The sequence below is a fragment of the Homarus americanus genome, unplaced genomic scaffold (assembly GCF_018991925.1).
Source record: "Homarus americanus isolate GMGI-L3 unplaced genomic scaffold, GMGI_Hamer_2.0 scaffold11022, whole genome shotgun sequence".
Taxonomy (NCBI): domain Eukaryota; kingdom Metazoa; phylum Arthropoda; class Malacostraca; order Decapoda; family Nephropidae; genus Homarus; species Homarus americanus.
This window is the reverse complement of record NW_024737068.1, coordinates 12358932-12379213: the sequence shown is the minus strand read 5'-3', so window position 1 is coordinate 12379213 and position 20282 is coordinate 12358932. Positions and strand designations below refer to the sequence as shown.

Sequence of the window (20282 nt, the reverse complement as noted above, 5' to 3'; positions counted from 1 at the left end):
TTTTTTGTTCTAGAATGGTGGTGCTCCTATTAAATATTTTGAGAAAGAATTGCTCATATTTTTTTATTTTGTTTTGGAATGATGGTGCTCCTATGAAACATTTTGAGATTTAATTGTTCATACTTTTATTTTTCTCCAAGTATAGCAGTTTGCTTCAGATTTGAAAAGTACATAAGGTACCTTGACATTATGTAGTTTGGATTATGTTTATGAGTTGATGATGTTCTTTGAAGGTAGCTTTTTTTCTATTTATTATTTTGTTATTTTGTTATTTTTTTTTAGGTTATACCCTTTCTTTATGATAACATCACTTTAACCAATCTACATTAGATTTTGGAATACTGCTTCTGTGGTGTCGCATAGCTTCCTTAGGTATTTTTAAATGGTGTTGAACTTGGTGACTGTTTAGGTAACTGATCATTTTGGAAAGCATTTGAAAACATTAATTCATTAGCTTCAAATTTGAAGCACAAATGCCCTATCATCATGCACTATACTGTACTGTACTGTTTTGGAGTGATGCTGCTCTCTATGTGGGACCATTCGAGAATTATTTGTCTTAAAAAAATTCATTGTATTAACTGATATGCTTCGGCATTATACACATAGTTGTTATATCGTGTGGCATATAAAACATACAGGTATACTTACTGTATAGTGTGGTATGTTAAGCATACAGTATACATAGGTATACTCATAGATATTGTATAGTGTGGTTCAGTATATAAAACATACATTTTAGGTATAGTTATTGTAAAGTGTAGTAAAGTATATTGTTCTGGGGTGATATTGTAGCCTTATAGCTATTTGGGGTTTTAATTTATATGCATCATAAGACTTTTTTACATCGATTTTATCCTCTTGCATATTACAATTCCTTAAATTTTACATGATCTACCTTAAACAATTAGTTTCTGCATTATGCAAACATACAAAACTTTTTAGATAAAAAATCACATTGATCTTTTGACCCTGCATTCAGCCCTTTTCATTAACTCCTTGTGAACAAGGGGTCTCTCTGTGCTGAATAAAATCATCTGGTATTAGGCAAATAAAATAATCAAATAACTTATGTCTTAGGAGGTATGTAACTAGAGAACAGAATACAGCTGGTCCCTGTTATTTGTCTCCCCATTATTCATTGCTCATCGTTAGGGGTACACTTAACCATTATTCATTGTTTACATCCCACATATTCATCATTCAGTCTATTTGCTTTGGAGTACTACAGCCACACTTGGGTTACATGAGGTACACTAACAATTCCTTTCAAGAACATTACAGCTGCTCCTCGACTTACGACGGGTTAGGGACCCAAATCCAGGTCGTAAGTCGAATTGGTCATAATTCGAAAATGCGAAGATAATATATAGGAAATCTAAAATGGGTGTCTCTTTTTCTTCTCAGCACCACAAAACTCACTTTTAAGCATGCCAGCCATTTTAAAGGGAATTACCAGCGAAAATTTTGTCAGTATACAGCGCAATCACTAACGTCATTACTAACGTTAGTATGTTCTACACTCTCTCATGCAGTGACCCATAGTAAGCATAAAAGCTCTCCATCCTATGGCATAAGTTAGTTTACCACAAAGCTGACTTTCCTCTAGAATTCAAGGGATACAATTAAAATGCTTTTTTTATTGAGGTAAGCATGGAATTTTCCAATAATATAAAAGTTTTAGAATTAAAGAATCTGTAAGCAAATAGCAAGAAAAAAAAGAGAGATATGATACAGTAATGCATTTGAGTGTGAAAAAGTGAAAGTGGGACCTGTAGGTCTTACAGCCATATAGGGACAGTGTGGATACTGCATACTGAACCTTCAGTGCACAAGATAGCAGCATAACTGCCCTTATTTCCACAATGGTAAAGCTAGGTACCTATACCCATTTACAGCTGAGAGGACTGGAGTTGCCCAGGGATTGAACCAGTAACCCATAGGACAGAAGGTGTGCAGTGTATGTTCCTGGCTATTACACCCTTCATTTAAGTGTAATAGTTGCTATAATAGTTATTTAATAATAGGTTACAATAGTATGGTATTATTTTTTTAGTTGAACACAGGAAAACTATTTGTGTTTACTCATATTTTATCATAAATTATTTTCATGATTATGCTTTTCCAGGTCAAGAGATCACCAAAGTGATGAACAGCAACAATGACAAGGAGACCCCACAGATTACCTCGCCTGTATCCACTGTTGCTGAAGTGGCTGCGGATCAACTCCATGCCAATGAGAAACTTATTGCAGGTAATGATTTGAGACATGTGCAAAGCTTATCACAGGACAGAGTGGCAAAATTGTATAGAGGTAATGTTGTTGGTATTAAGGGCAGAAGGAAACATCCAACTTTGTTGGAGTGAAAGTTGAAGCAAGACATTAATAAGAGAACAGGGGAGGGTATATGAAGAATAAGGAGAGTAAAAAAAAAAAATAAACAGCAATAGGATGTTATGGAGGCTCCTGTGTCAAGGCCATCCCCCTCAGATGGGAGCTTCCCATGGGAGTGAGACATTGGGAATTTGCTGTTGTAAAACTAATAGTTCTTAGATTCAGCATTTTAGGAATGTGGAGATGCACACATAAATTGCCGTAATTTTATTTAGTTCAAAATCCCTTGTATAGAAAACTCATTTGATGATAATGAGAAAAATGGGGGATAGAATCCCATTTAATTTTTGAGAGTTGAGTAGATGGCTTGCAATAAAGAGTTCACTTAATTTGTATGATAGAACCTCCATATACCTTTGATAAAGTAGCAGATGCGACTGAGACAGGTACCTTTACAACCATATCTGGATTTATTACCATTTGAAGCAAATGGTCTACATATGACAAGGATGTTACCATTAAAACCAGAAAGGTCTGTGACCTAAGGCAACAATGCCTTCATGTTCAGTAACTTCTGATCACATCCATAGGTAAGAGGGTGTGAAAACAAAGGTTTTTAATCACCTTTCAGTCAATAGATGAAATCTCAAAATTCAATCCCTTTTATAATAATTAATCATAAGGTTCAGCAGATGGCTCGTGATATACAAAAGCTAGATAGATCCTAAGTAGAGGAGGAATCAGAGTGCTCTTTAGAAATACTCGATTTCCTCTCTGTGCTAAGGTGAAAAAGTACCCTATATAAAATCCTCGTAGCACTTAGTATTTCAGCTATTACAACACAAATTAGCGGAGCCTTCTTTGTGCGTATTTACAGCTGATTCGCCAGGCAAGAAGATGACGGTAGCAATGCGTATGATGGAGGGTGCGGGAGGGGGTTTTGAGAATTGCAATTAAATGCCAGGTAGCGACGTGTCCTCCTAATATTACTTATTAAGTAATTATTAGATGTTTTAATTGCCTGTAAGTTGGCCTGGCGAGTTATTGCTAGGCATTAACATACCTAGGTATAAAGCTAGATGTCACATTCTGGACTACAGTATATCACAAAAACTTTTTAGAAAAAAAAAAAATTTCAAAATGGTAAAACAAGGGGAGGGGGAACATGGCAAGCACGGCGAGCCCACCTAGCTTTTTTTTTTTTTTGGCTGGGGGAGTGCATTAAGACCCTCCAGAATCTATTTTTTAATCTGACCAATATCATGGGCATTTTGAGGCCATTTTGAAGCTATGTGCATTTGATATTAGGAGATATTCTGTGTCAATAGTAATTTGATTTTACAATACAAAAATGACTGAGTACAATACTACATTAAAGAAAAAGTATTGGAATTTTATGATGAACAGGGAGGGGTCCGGACCCCCAAGGACACCCCCCCCCCCTGGATCCGCCCCTGCAAATTTACAAGTTTGTGTTATCATTAAGTTGTAAACTTGTTTCTTAGACCAATACCAGTTGATAATTGTCAGTGTGGAGTCTTTCCAAAGAAGGATCAAATAATGCTTATAAAATATTATTTTATGATGAATCTTATATCCAAAGCATTATGTAGTCACATACCATTTATTGGCAATTTTATGTATCTATTATCTTTACTGTGCTACTTTCCCAATGTTTTGAGAGGTAGACAAAAGGATACGACACCTTGAGAAGCAGGAAAATACTGTAGGAGAGTAGTACAGTATAGCAGTGTAGGGTAAGTGTTCAAATTAATAGTAAAGCACTGAAAAGAGCTTATAAAAATACTCTATTCATTATTATTAGATTCACATGTGATTCAGAATTTAATCTTTGTCACTGCTTACACATGTCCTTAGATGCAGTTTTTAGGGTTACTCCATTTTGTCAGACAGACAGTGGATACCTGTATACAGTAAATCTATTGAGAAAAACTTTAATAGTGATGACAGTAAGTATAACTTGTATGTTGAGTCTGAGGCCAAAAGAGTCATGCATCCACATCACCTGATACTGTATTATGTATAACTGTGACTTCATTTCAGTTGGCTAATCTTTCAAATATTCCCAACGTGAATGAAATATTACACAGCACAATCTTCCTTTGATGTCTTATGATAACTGAATATTTATTTGGTTCTTCTAAAAATTCTTGTTTATTGGCAGAACTGAATGAAACTTGGGAAGAGAAATTGAAACGCACTGAAAGTATACGTCTGCAGCGAGAAGCTGTTTTTGCTGAAATGGGAGTAGCATTAAAGGAAGACGGAAATACTGTTGGTATTTTCTCTCCTAAAAAGGTAAGTGTATGAAACAATTTTATCTTCATGTTAATACATTCACATAGTAAACTCTCTCCCTTGTTCAGAATGCAAATCAACAATAACAAATGTGCACCACTTCATAAAAAAACTCTCCAGCAGTCAGTGGCCTGCCACCTTGTAGTGTTTATTTTCACTATCACATGAAGTAACTTTAATTGATCTGAAGTTTGAACTGCTAACTGACACTTTTGTTGTTGACCACAGATATTAGATCAGCCTCTTCCCTCTCCTTATCTCTTGTAGTCATAATCAGTTTGGATGTTGGGAGTGCTTTTATCAGCCAGGACTTTGATATATTGCAACCATTTCTCCCCTGACTAATGAACCAAAATGTCACTTAATCTATAATGTAACCAGTCCTTTGGTAATTTATAACTCAGAGGTAGGAAATGAAGAGGAAAGGGAAATAACACTGAAAAAAAAGGAAGAGATTTCATGAATATTTGTGATGTCAAGTTAGAAGTCAGGTAAAATTTCTTGTCACTAAGGGTGATAGGTAACTGCTAAAGGATATCATTGTAAGCAATAATGTTGACCCAACATTTCTTCTATACAGTACATCATTAACTTTGCAATCTCTCTCCATGCATTTCTTAATACTGTATTGTACACCTTTTGCTTTCTTTCTCTTTCTGCTCTATGGTTACACTTCAGCCTATACAGTAGATTATAGGGAATATAGTAGCTCATGCCCAGTCCATGGGATGACATTCACATGAACCTCAAGGATTATATATACTGTACTGTATTGCAAACTGTAGATTAGTTGTGCTTATTGTGAAAATGATGTTCTATTTTGGGGTAGCAGAATATTGCCACAAATTTTGCTCACTTGAACATTAGTATCCACTACACCACACACCACTGCCCTACTTAAAGCTTGAAAACATTTCAACTTATTGATGTTATGATTTTTTATTCAACAAAAAGACTTAAAACCACTTTCCAAGTTGTTGTATTTTTCCTTGGTATTTTGTGGTCTTGCACTGCAGAAGGCATGGGTTATGTGCAGATTTTGCAGTTTTGAACTATAATTAAGTGGGCCATGAGTTGGTGAATCACAGATAGAAAATCTGTAGATTGAATCAGGTTACTCTAGACTGTAGATAGATTAAATTAAACTTCTTGTATTTATGTTTTCATATTTTTATTCATACTGTTCAGATTTATAATACTGTATTTCTTTTACAGACACCTCATCTTGTGAATCTTAATGAAGATCCCTCAATGTCAGAATGCTTACTCTACTACATCAAAGATGGTTTCACTAAAGTTGGCTCTGCAGATTCAAACATTCCACAAGATATTCAACTCTGTGGTTCTCACATTATGGCAGAACACTGCCAGTTTGAGGTACGTACCACAGTGTATCCATGGCAATGACAGTGGAGATTTTTCATAATTGGAGATTACCAAAATTATAGAGATTTTAGATGGTAATGCTTTTAAAACCTTCCTCAATTCAAGCAATGCCTGGGATAGAATTTAACTTAATAATTTTCTTACATTTTTTTAGCAAATGTTTTTTCAACTAGAAAATCAGAATTTTTCTTGGATTTAAATTTGAGTCAAGCACTTGTCTAGTTGTAATCCAAGCTTACCCAGTCTTATAACTCCTTTAGTCCTCAAATGGAAAATGGATAATAACCGATTTATTGGAATTAAGAAATTATTACATTCAGCAGAGTGGACAGTGTACAGCTACTGTAGGCTCAAGATGACAGCATCTGCTGGCGAGTACAGTATATACAGTGGTCCCTCGGTTAATGAGCACAATCCGTTCTAGAAGGTTGCTCGTTAACCGAAAAACTCGTTAACCGAAACCATTGTTTCAATGGGTTTTTGGGTAATTGGTTCCAGCTCACCGAAAATTGCCTAAATTCAACAAAAAAGGTAGAAAGGTACACTTACTTTGAGGTGTGTATGTAGAAGGCTCCTGGATGATGATGGGAATTAGAATGGGGGTGGAGGAGAAGGGAGAAGAGAAGGCATTGAGGTGGAAGAGAAGTCACCCCATGGTGCCATTTCACCCATAAAATTTTAGTTCTCTTGGTGTAATTCAAGATTATTTTCTTTAAATCAGCACTGCTCTGCATTATATATTGTCAATATGTAAAATAAACTTCAAAATGACCAATAATTTGCTTGTAAACACAGAAAAAAAGCGTTTAGCTGAAGAGTCTCGAGCAAGATGTTACCTCCACTGAAAAGACAAAAAGACTGACGCCTGTATGCTGTGTTGGCAGGCTGGATGGCGTGCCACAAACTAGTGACCCTACCTTCAATTATGTTCAATAATTGTTATAATGACTAAAAAATTTAATATTAAACTTTTAAAATTATTGAATAGTATAAACTTCGTGATATTTACTAAAAGGGTAAGGAATTTAAGCCCTAGAACTGATTACTGTATTGGCGGACTAATACTACAGCTGGTGGACCGCCAAATGCAAGCTAAAACATGTGGAGGTCGGTTCGTAAGAAACTCGTTAATCGAGGGATTGCTCGTTAACCGAAGTTAAGAATCTTATAGAAGGTAACTCGTTAACCAAAATCTCGTTAACCAAGGCGCTCGTTAACCGAGGGACCACTGTACAGTACATTACAGTAGTAGTATACATTATTTTGTTTATTTACAATATATTATAAGTGTACAGTGGTGTTTGCTTAAGTAAATACAGCTTTTGTGTCTGTTCATGCGAGGTGTGTAGCATAGACTCTTGGGAAAACTTTCCCCAGTACAGGGTGGAAAATTCCACTGTCTTGGCTGTGACAACTCCATTCATATAGATTTTTTGTTTTTTATGTATATTTATATGATCAAGGTTTTAGATAAACTATTCATGATTATTTTAGTAAAAAAAAAGTGTTTCTAACTAAATTAAAACTGATTTTATAGACTTTGGTATAAACATTTCTTACATTTTTTCATAAAGGAATGGAGCCCATCATTATATCATGTCTAAATATTTGTTTAAGGATCTTTTGTTTAAACCTTCTTGTAAATAATTTATTCAGGATCAGTATTATATCAAATTCATCTCTCTAACACAATTAGAACCGATACTGTAAATATAAAAGTTTATAAATTTTTTCGCTAGCCATAAATATTTTCTCTCGTGCCCGTAGTCTAAATGTAATGGGAGATTGTTTGTCCGTGCAAGATGATAATGCGTAGTTTAGAGTCAAGATGAGATGTGTAGTTTAGACTCTTTTAGACTCTTGGAAAACATTTTCCCAGCACCCAGAAACATTCCGGGGTTGTGGGACAGTGTCTGTTTGTGCAAGATGTGTAGTTTAGACTCTCAGAGACTTTTTTCAACATTGGGAAAAATTCCGGGATGTGGGATTTTTCTAGGGTTTAGATAGTCATCTAAATCTCTCATCCCCAGAAGAGCTCTGTGCCACTTGTTCTGGTTATTGGGAATATCACTACTTTACTGTACTGTACAGTACTCTTGTTAGTTTGGTTAAACTGTACTGTACTATTAGTTTTGGCAAACTCTTGTATATAATACTGTACTAACTTTTTTTATTATTTTCCAACATTTGTAGTGCTATTTATTCCACAAATTATCTTTAAATGTGTCAGTATTCTCTTTACAAACACCATATAACTTAATCCTCAAATTTATGTGAGGACAAGTAGACCCATCCATCATGCACACAGTAACTGAACCATTTACGCTCATGTAATAGTATATGGAAGTGAGATAAGATGAATTTGTTTTATATTCTTAAAATTCATATGCTAATTATGCACAATAAAGGTGTAGAATTGTAAAAGAATTTAGACTGCTAACATTTTTCATAAAAGAGTACCTGGTATTCATGAAGTATATTTTTGGTAGACAGATATTTTACAGTACTGTCGAATGCATTTACCATTGGTGGAACAATTATATATTAAACTAATATCTTGCCAAAGACATTAGGTAACCTACCAGCTGATGAATGTTATGAATCAGCTGGTCAAAACCTGTCTGTTTTCCCTGCATCATAATAGGAAAAGGTTTGTATGGATGGGAAGAAACTAATAAGTACAGGTAATCTAATGTTATTTTATCCCATTTCTTCTTGAAGAATTACTTTTATTTTTCAGAATCATGAAGGTGTTGTCTCGATTCACCCTAAACCTCAAGCGTTGTGCTACGTCAATGGCCGTGAAGTAAATGAGGCAACTATTCTAAAAACTGGTTCTCGTGTCATTCTTGGCAAGAATCATGTTTTCAGGTTCAATCACCCTGAGCAAGGTAAAAGAAAAATATGTATGTATGTTACTTCATAGCTTGTTTTTCCAATCCCTTTGTACCATTTCAGTTATGAAGTATGTAATTATATTAAATAAAGGACATTTTGCTTGGGCTTCTCAGCCTTGAATATAGAAAATTATATGCTAAGAGCACATTAATCAGTAACTAAAGTATGATGGATGATTATGATATTGTGCCATAAAAATCCTTTTACCCTTACAGCTCGTGAGCGCCGAGAAACAAAATCGCCTACTGAAACTCCAGGTTCAGGAGAGCCAGCAGATTGGCAGTTTGCTCAAATTGAGCTGTTAGAGAAGCAGGGTATTGATTTAAAAGAAGAAATGCAGAAACGGTTGGTGGCCCTCGAAGAGCAGTATCAAAGAGAGAAAGAGGAGGCTCAGAAAGAATTTGAAAAGGAAAGAAAGGTAATTTATTATGGAGGTTTTGTTCTGCTTTTTACTGTCAAATAAATGACACATGCATACTAGGTATTTGCTTATGGTATTTGCATTATGAACTTGTATTTCATTGGCCACTAATGTTATTGACCAAATCTTAAGACTCATTTTGAATTTTAACCTAACCATAGACATAATTATTTGATATAGTTTACACTGATTATACAGTTTCAAAATTAAATGTGGGAAACACTGTAATCTCATAAGTTTCTGTTTCCTTATCAGAATCCTTGTTGTTGTGTTTGAGTTTGATTTATTCAATGTTTTATTCCTCCATTCCAAGTTGTTGCTGCTTTGGAGAATGTGAAAGGAGTTTTACTGCTGGCTTTGAGCAGTTGTGGGAACTGTTCTGCTAGCAGTTGAAATTTTAAGCTGTAAACTTAGTCATAAGCATAACACTAAGCATAACACTTGTTAGTTTAGATAGTTTATTGAAGTTCTCCTTTAATATTTTAAATAGTCGAGTTGTCAGCTGGAATTTTTCGTAAGATGGCAGGTCAGTGGGTAAAGAAAATGCTTAAATTCACTATGGTAATGATATTTTAAATAAATTGGGCCAAAAAGTGTAAAAAATAAAGGTTAAAGTAGCTAAAAAGTCGCATGACTGCAAAAAGCTCTGTGACTGGTTGTGACGTCACCGGTTGGCTTGTGCCGCCGAGCGGGAACCTGGAGGCAGCCAGCTGTGGTGTATGTGTCGTTACCAGCAGAAATACAGGACCTGTGGCCATATACAATGTTGATATACACAGGCATACCTTATTTTTAGGTTAAAATCAATTACTGCTCAAGTATCATCGTGTGTATTTACTTGCTGGGTGCCAAAATGAGGCAAAAGACCGATAACTCCAATATGGAAGTTGTCATCACTGTTCTCTATTTTATGTCTGGAGAATGTCAGTTTTCATCACTGATGTCTCTATTTAATGTTGTGGAAGGACTAGGGATGACTATGGCCAGGAAATGGGCTCGGGATGATCAGATGACAGATGTAATTTTACGTACTTACTTCATAGCTGGTTGGTGGAGTTCTTGATAATACTCTACAATCATTAAGACATCTACTCTTGGTAAATTTCTTTCATCTACCTTGATGAACCTTCTTGGCTGATCTGCTCTGGAAATATATGTTATTAGATAATTAATTGTGCTTTACTGTGCAACACAGTAATGCTATATTGAATATATAAATATTAATAATCACATTAACTACAAATTTCATAGCATAAGTATTCCAAATAATATTGGTACTATTTTGGTTTTGGTCATCTGAGGAACCTTAAGATTCTAACTATGGGATTAAACACTTTAAACAATAAGACACATTATATCTACAGGATTTCTTTCGCAAAACATTTTTCGATCGCATAAGAAAATACAGGTCATATGTTAGGTTAGGTTCGGCTAGGTTAGGTTAGGGTATGATGAGTTATATTTTAAGTTATAAGGTTAGCTTAACATACACCGGTAAGGGGGGGTATTAACTAAAAACTAGTGATTTCCGATAGAAATGAAGGTCGAAAGCATTCATAACACATCGCAAACCATCAGAAAAAAACAGTCTGCATGTCTAAGTACAGGGATGACCAAAGCTTAGAATTTATCCAATATATCCTATCTCAAATCTAAACATCCAAATACTTATGGTAGTTAAAGTAAAATTTTACCCATTAATTAATATAAATGATGATATATCCCAGTGCATTCGCAAAACAAAGTCCAGACAATGTCATTACTTCTAAATTGACTTGTATCTCCATCTAGTACTGATATACTCGGTAAATGCACTGGAAAAAAAAAGAGAAAGTCTACCAGGTAAGAATACATGACAGCTGAGCTGGTGTGAACATGGGAGTTTTTTATGTCCATAAGCTGCTCTTCATGGCACATTTCTTCACTTACAAAATGTCCATGACTAGACCATAAAAAAACACCCTGAAAACTTACCTGAACATGGCATTTGGGGTCTGAAGAGGCCATCCTTTGTACTACCTCCGACTGCAGCGGTGAGTTTGTTGGAGAACGTCGTCTGCGGAGAAACTGGTGACATCATTGCAAATGGCAGTCCTGTTTCTAGATAAATAAACTTATCTCGACTATTATAGCAGACTTTAAACTTTCATTACAAATTATATATACTGTACAGTACCGTATCACTCTACGAACGTGGCAGAGTGTATTTCTTGTCTTTACTCAGAACCGACAACTCGTTCATTATGAAATGTTACATCTAGACAATATGTGCAAGAACATTCATTCATCAATTGTTTTTGACTCAGTCTGACTAAATGTTTTATTCACATTTGGCTTCACAAACTTGTGGTAAGTCTTGCATTAGTAGAGTTGCCAATTCTATGATACCTCTTTAACCCCTTGGGTACTAGGGGTCTCTATGAGCTGAATGAAACATCTGGTATTAGCCAAACAAATTACTAAAAGCGATTTCCCATAGTGAAGGGGCTAATAAAAATTTTAATCACACTTGTAAAACTAAAAGACAGGTCTCCAGTAACAATTAATTGAAGGATATTTGCATAGTACTTTATAGATCATAAGTCCTACTTCCTGACATAAATACAGACAGAATTGCATCAGTCACTTACAAATCGGGGTTGCCAGGTACCACCTGCCAAACACTGCACGTGTACCAGGTTCACTTGTCCCCAACTGTTCCTTGTTGCTCATGTTCCTATTGGTATGGGCCTGTTGAACATGTGATGAATAATTGGTTTGTGAACAAGATTAAAGAAAATGCAGTTGAAAGAAGCTTGGGATAGTTGTACAACATTGGATTAAAATTAGTAATAAGACTCATTTTAACACTACATAACTACCCAGTATTCATATTGCTCTCAAGTTCATTATTGAGACAGCCATCTTTAATAACTTCCAATTTTCTACAGATTTACCTCTATTTGCATCAGTCTTAATTCATTCCTCCTGTTTACTCCACAGTTATCCTCCCAGATCTTTAACTTTCCAAGGAGACATTCATTCCCCTATTCACACTGTCCATGGGACACGGTTGTAATTTTAGCTGCCAAAGAGCATGGATTTCTTGTGGCTAAAGAGGAATGAGAAGAAAACCTCTTCATGAACCATTCTTTTGCAGTCTAATTGAGACAAATAGCCAATGAATGATCGTTTGTGGCTCATGTGGTTTGAGAACATAAAGGAAGTTTAAAAGTTTCAAATATCACATGCCCCATAGCTCCCAATTGAGTTCTTTGTAATTTGTATTGGGAGGTTTGCCTTTTATCAGCAATTTGCATTTGTTGTTTAAATAGAAAGGGAATGGATTACTGTACTTGATTGGAACATGATTCCTTCTCTCTTTCCCCATGTGTCACACTAATTCTACTCTAGGCACAAAAGGGGTGCCGGAAAATCGGTGGTGTATTGTCATAGTAGTTTCTTCATTCTCCTAATCTTACCTCTGTCTCACTCCTCCATTCACTGAGATCTCTTCCAAAAATTCATGAAATAACTTTTATATTTTTTTATAACCATTTCAAGCAAAGGGTATGTTTTTGTATTAAAGTTATATGTAATTCTTACAGAACTATGAGGCAAGGATTGATGCTCTACAGAAACAGGTGGAGGAGCAGAGTATGACCATGTCCATGTATTCTTCCTACACCCCAGATGACTTCACCCATGAAGATGACATCTTTGGTGGGTTCCTCCATGTTCACTCTCAGCCCATTTTTACACTTCTTATACTTGAGAATTATTGGAAATGATATTATCTGTTTATTGCTTGACAAGATGTTAATGTACAAGGCATCCACAGCAAGTATATGTGCAAATTGAATATACAGTATATGATGCCCCTAATATAGCGCCCTTTAAGTTACTGGATGCGTTTCATATTTTCACCTTTTCCTTTATTTAACGGTGAAAAGATTCTTTCTGAAGCAATGTGCAGTCTAATGTGAATACAGCTATGAGTTTTTCCTTCAGTAGTGCATCATATTAGTTTTCATTTTGATTAACTTATGCATGGCAACTTTATTTGTGTCTAGGAAAACAAATTTATAGCATGATCCATGAGAGAGCAGTCACTCTCCAACTGGAATTTGCTTGCTACTCCTCATTGAAACTGAATAAAGATTGGTCACATATGTCACTTTTCAGCTTATCAAACTCAGAAGTGGCAAAGTATCGATTTGACACAGGTTTTAACTTGCCACAGTACCTCATGTGCATGTATCAAACCATCCAAAACTTCAGCTGGTGACACACAAGCACCATACCTTATGTCAGTCTATTATCAGTACTTGCCCAGAAAACAGTCACTCTTTCCTTGACAGTTTCTCTGGAACAGAAATATCAATATGCAAACTATTTTAAGCCATTTCGGCTTTTGAATAGCATAATCAGTTTTATTTACAGATTTACTGATTAATTACAGGGATGATATAAAGACACGTTAAAATACTGTGGGCAAATAGAATAATTGTAACACTTACTGAATGTAGAAAATGAGAGAAGTAATTGCAGAAATGGTTGCCACAGCACTTGATAGGATGAAGCAAGGAAGTTTTTTGGACTACTGAAAGTAGCAGTGCAACTGGTGAAGGCATTGGCAAATAAAGGATGGAATAACTGTTTGATATGCTCAGGGAAATGTAGAGAGTTTACATTTAGATTACCTTCTGATAGCAGTATTATCGGGCTCTTTGCACTGTTTTAAGTACTACTTTATTATACTGAGGGAATGTAAATACATAATTTTCTTTCAGAAATTCTATATTGTACAACATTCTTGGTTTTTATTGAGAAAGGATACCATTAATTTGCAATACAGTCTTGTGTTCTCTTGGGTCTAATTTATTCTTATAATTTCTGTTTATTCATATTTATTTATTTTTTTATTTACCTTTCTTCCTTATTTCTGTATTTATTTATTTATTTATCTTTTTCTTTCTTATTCTCTTATTTTTTCATTACTTAACATTTACACAAAATGTATAGAAGATGAGGGGAGAGTGGTAGAGCAAGTATGAGAAAAGGCAGAGAGAGAAAGGATGAACGATAATGTATGGAATAAGAGAAAACACGCAATACATGTAAGTGATTCACAAGAGGAAATGTGTCAGAGTTGGGTTATTATTCATTACTCACTGCATCACTACATAACAAAAACATTTATAACTATCTTTCCATCAACATTACTCAGTAAAGGAGGGAAGACTGAAACTATTCTTGATGGTTTCTTGTTTTATTTAAAATGTTCTTAAGAATGACAATCACTTTCAAAATCTACACTCTTAGCTAATCAAAGAGACCACATATGTTACAGTACATTTCAAGCAACGGATAATACCTAAAAGCGCACTTACTATACCCTTTCCACACTAACCTAGCCCATAGGCCCTGCCCCTCTTCTATGCTAATAGCTGATTAGTTCATAGAAAATTCAAACTACATGTCTTCACAATTGGTATGCAGACTTGTTATTATGTAAAATAATGTTAAATATATGGATTATCAAAATGCAAATTATTTCAAGGCATTAGCACTGTTTATTACAAATGGTCGATATATATATGCGCTTATATACGCACAGTCCTGGGGGGGGGGGGTAAAACACACAGGGGAATCAATCAGCTATTTGTAGCTATGGACGAGGAGCAGGGCTTATGGGCCAGCTTATCCTGTAAATACTATAATTATTGTTTATCCACCAGTCACTAACACCAGCCATCTTCACTGCCTCACAAACCAAATCAGGCTTTCTTTTTTAAACAATTAAGGACTGGCTCTCTAAGGGATGCTCGTTGGTTTTAGGCAATCAGCTCAACTGTGCCTATGACGTCACCTTCATAGAATACTGCAATTGGCTTACAGCATAGGGATACATGGGTACTCACCCTCACACTGGGTGTGGTGGGATGCTTTAGTGGGAAACTGGACTCTATACTTAATTTTCATAAAAAATTTCTCAAAAAACATGACATTATTACAATATGCCCTCAGCTGGTGAACTGGACAGTACTGTACAGTCATCCCTTGGTTATAGCGCACTTGGTTATCGTGATTTTCGTTATCACGCCTCCATCAAAATCTGCACACCTGCTGTTATAGCGCATTTTTCAAGCCGAGAACTTCGTTATCACGCAGTTGCTTCCAGGTGTTTTTACCCATTTGCTTCACCTACATTTATTGAGGATAAAATCTTTCACCTACAAATTGACAATAACACATTTGCTGTAATCAGACATATCAAAGTTGCCTCAACAATTGCAACCCCAGTTGCAATTTCAAATTCTGTGTCATTACTAAGGAATAACGAAGTCTCGGGTGCACTCTAAGATTGAGAGAAAACGGAGGACTCAGGCATCCTGAAGCGATGAGAAAACGGACTCTTCAGACGTGGGACTCAAATAAAGAAAGTATAGCTACATGTTTTGTGGACTACAGTATTGAGCATACCCTATTCATCACTTTGTAATAAACCTAGCCATGCCTATGTGTGTTTCTGATACTTACCATAACATTATCTATATCTTTAGTGGGTCTAAATGGTCGTAAAATGGAAAAATTGGGGTTGGGTCTTGGATGCTTGGAACCAATTAGAATAAATCCCATAAGTTCTGTACTTTTGTTATCGCATTTTTTGTTATCACTCACTCGGCACGGTCCCAATTAGGCGTAATAACCAAGCGATGACTGTATTGCAATACCGTATTTTCCACACGCTGTGCAAGGCGAGTCATAGCTGGAGGTGGATCACTTTGTAGCTTGGTTTGCTTACAAATAAAAAAAGGTGATTGCAGCCTGTAGCACCTACAGTCAGTTCTACTACAACACGATAGTTGTGTTCTTATAAAACCTCGCGTTCTAGAAATTCGCGCAATAGAAATAACAGGGCTTATGGAGAAAATAGGGTTAGGTGCAGATTACCCAAAATCTAAAAAAATTTAGTAGTTAGCCTAACACAAAGGATAGCACAGTCTAAATAAATGTTACATTCATATCTAATAATGATATGAGCGAGGCTTTTTTTTTTTTTTTTTTTAGAAAAATGACTAATTAAATGTGGGTGTTTGCTCCCAGCTGAAAATACCATGGAATTAGTGGTGGTACGGCTGTAGCGTGCATTATCTCTCACCACTGTTAAATTTGTCATGGGTTCGAGTCCTACCTGGCTTAAACACATGTGAGAAGAGCATTATCCAGTGTGGCTCAACCAAACATCATACGTAGGTTTCCTCATGTACTAACACTGGACAAATAAAGTTCATAGCAATGTAACACAGAATGGACCAACTGCCCAAACAGTTTGTAAGCCGATAAGTGGTGAAATGATAAATAATATTAAATAAAATGATCAATCAGAGGGGGATAGAAATGCAAGCAGCTATTTAACAAATTATATTCAGCTAGAACAATAATATATCAATGGAAAAATGAAACACCAGCAGTTACAGGTAATTAACAAGATATATTCAGCTTCGCTTTCTTGTTTGCTTATATTTACCAGAGATCAGCTGATCGACCGTTCACTACACCTTCTAGCTGACTGCGTGTTACATAGCGTGTGGTATTGCTCAAGTGAACACAGGGCAAGATAACCTTGAAAGGTCATATGATTTTTAAGGAGAGATTACCCCTTGTGTAATCATTTTAAGGAGGGTAGCATAAACTGTCAGTAATGACTACCGTATGCATCCTCTGATGATTGTGTTATGGAGGACTTCCTTTTTCTGTCTTTATTTACTCAGTCCACAAGAAATTTCTCTTTTCATTGAATAAGCAATACAGGTATTATATTTTAGCAAGGGAGATGTAGTCTTAAGGTTTGGGTAACTCAGTTTTCACCTCATAGTATCAGTTCACTTCTTTTAATGTTAAACAAAATTTGGAATTCTAAGGCAATTTTGAATTTGTTATTGCTACATCCAACCCTTGTTGGCTTGTGATGGAATATTAAAATTTGTAAAATCTAAACAGTAATCTGTTTAATCCAGTGCATTATGGTATTGCATCAAACAGTCCAATCAATTTTACATAATTATTCAGTGTACTGATTTTAGAGATGCAACATTTCCATTAGCACTGGAATATTAATTATTTGAGATACAGTAGTTAATTCTTCATCTTTATCTGTGAATGCATCTTCAATCATTGGAGCAATGAATTTCATGCCTCAGGCTTAAACATAACTCAATGAAAAAACCCAGCATAAATTGGGTCATACATAGAAGCTTGAAACACATCTTAATTGAATGCTCATTATAAGTTCTCCTTCCACCACATTAATTACAGGTTTGGGTGTCTTATTATATTAGGAATTCTGTCACAAGCCATATATATAGAGGCCTAATGTTTCTGAAGTATCCTTGTGTGACTAGAAGGAAATAGGAGTATTATCTAGACTTGCTCCTCTTAACTTGGACTATTCTGCTGATGGCATGTAAGGTATGACACTTTTGTGGAGCATGCATAGTTATTGGGGTGTGTCAAAATTTGTTTCAGAACTCCTTTTCATACAACACTTGATGTGCCTTGCTTTGAACTTGTTTCATGAGGATGTTGGTAAATGTCATAGGTTTGCTGTAAATTTTGATATAGAAGTGCAATAAAACCTTAATCAGCTACTTAAAGAAACATTGTAAAAGTAATACAGGTATAATGAATGCTTCTAGACATTTGAGTGCAACATTCATTGCTTGTATTTAGAAATACTGTAGGAGTAATATATATAGGCTTCAAGGGCCTTTATTACTGTATAAAAGGAATTAATTTTGAGTAGATAAAGAACAGTTAACCTGAGAACAAGATCCTGTGGAGCTGAACATTGTTCTCCTTCAAGGGTCCACTGTAGCTGGCAATTTCCAACCACAGAATGATGGCTCTTCTGCTCTCTTTTTTAGCTGGCCATACTGTCATTTATCTGTAATCATAAGAGGGTATTTTACAATCTTTAAGTCCACCTTACTTATGTTTTTTAATAGTAACATTGTGGCTGCATGAATATTGTTATTTAACATAGCATTGGTTTGAGTTATCTTAGGAAGATACTGCATTGTGTTGAAGTATTATATTTTTGTACTCTTTTTGTCTGCTATATGACTTCTATAGTTATACAATCTTTTTATCATGAAGTATTAGACAATTTTTTTCTAAATAATCCATAGAGTTGGATGCTCCATAAATTATGCAGCAACTGACTACCTTTGTGCTTTTTAATGTTGAGTCCATAGTATCAACATCTCAAACTTTCAACTGAAATATCTAGTATGGCTGTCACGAAATTCTTGAGAGACAAGAATATATGGAAAGAATAACCATTGCTTCAGATAAAGAGGAGTATAAGATGCAGATAAGATGCGAGTCAACTGCTGTTTGCCAATGACACTGCCCTTGTGGGTGACTCAGAAGAAATGCTACAAATGTTGGTGAATAAGTTTGGATGGTTATTTACAAGGAGGAATATAGTAGTAAATGTTAACAGAAATAAATTGAACAAAATAAATATAGAAGGGGGACATGGAATAATAAATGTTAGATCATAAATAGAAAATAGTTAGTAAGCTGTTTCAGACATCTGATTGTACAATGTCAGTGAGTGAAACAGGTGATGTTGAATTGAATCATAGAATAGGAGAGTGAAATAATCTAATAGTTGAACTAAGAAATGAATGAAGAGAAAGAACTCTGTCAAAAGAGGCAATGTTGTGGATGTATACACGAATTGTTGAGCCAACATTACTGCAGTATATAGAAGTAAAATTTTAAGTTTTGCTTCAAGAGGAAGAAAGAAATTAGACAACAGAATTGATGTGCTCGAGAGAAAAACGTAGGGTGAATACAATGCAGAGCATAAGAAATAAAAAATACTTGGCAGAGATATAGAAAGGAAAGAAGATTTGGGCAGGTGCTGACTAGAGTTTGGAAAAGTGGTGTGGATTTGATGAGTTGATTTGATTCTATTTGTAATAAACTGGTGGGTATCTAGTGCAGTATAGTACATACTAATGGCACTGGCTCACCTGGATATCAATTCGACATTGCCCCACAATGGAGACTTGAACCTGTGTTTAATAGACTGCCAGCCCTATACAGTAACCACACTTTCATCTTATATATTAAAAAAAAAGTGACTAAAATGACCATTAAAGATTTTGAATTGAGAAAGGACTGACTCATTCTATAGTTATGACACATTACTATGATCATGGGCATCTGCGGGGTTTTTTTCAGGGGGGTGCAAGAAAGCAAGACACAGCCTAACATATCAGTTTATTCAAAACAAGCACTGTATATAGATCAATAGTATGATCAAGTATAATCCGAGTTACTTTTGAGTTCTCTATGATCAGCAGTATCACTTAGCAGTGTTATCACTAAATTATTAATCACAAAAATTATCATAGCGTTGACCTTCGGCATTAAAAACTAACGAAAATAATTAATTTGAAATCATTAAACCTGACAATCTAGGGATGGCCAATGCTAGCTGTCTGTCATGATGGTGACCTGTTCAATATTAGCAGTGTAATTTCAGTGGTTAAATACTTGTAGATACTGCAAGTGGTGCTTATCAGCTCTAAAATGATCAATTACGTCTTCAGTAAAGGCTTTCTTTCTATCCAACACCTTTTGGTGGTGCATACTGAGCATGCACAATTCAAACAAACATTTAGTTGATCTTATTGATCAAAGTCATGTCTGGACACGTCTCAGCATACTAAATGACCTCTCAACTTCACAAGTGGAGGCTGGAAGTGTCAAAAAGAGATCAGTAGGGGCTTCTCATACAGCAGGAAATAAATTGCACTGCAAATCAGTCAAGGACAAGGTTGCACCGAAATTAGATGCAGTTTTCTTCTGGGAATGTTGACATTGTATCCACATTTCAAACCAAGACTGCGACTCCTCGGCAAA

At 35.4% G+C, this 20282-nt stretch overlaps 1 protein-coding gene across 16 annotated transcripts in view; it reads left to right on the top strand.

The window, feature by feature from the left end:
- The window catches only part of LOC121872966 (kinesin-like protein unc-104), a 193531-nt gene that overhangs the window by 87724 nt on the left and 85525 nt on the right, over positions 1-20282 (top strand). For all 16 annotated transcript variants that reach the window (XR_006090185.1, XM_042376121.1, XM_042376133.1 and 13 more), the window contains 6 exons: positions 2129-2254; positions 4521-4654; positions 5870-6031; positions 8781-8931; positions 9154-9356; positions 12947-13061. Coding sequence is in view for 15 of the 16 variants with exons in the window: in XM_042376121.1 (XP_042232055.1) it covers positions 2129-2254; positions 4521-4654; positions 5870-6031; positions 8781-8931; positions 9154-9356; positions 12947-13061 (891 nt within the window). In the remaining variant the exon portion in view is untranslated. The remainder of the gene's footprint in view (positions 1-2128; positions 2255-4520; positions 4655-5869; positions 6032-8780; positions 8932-9153; positions 9357-12946; positions 13062-20282) is intronic.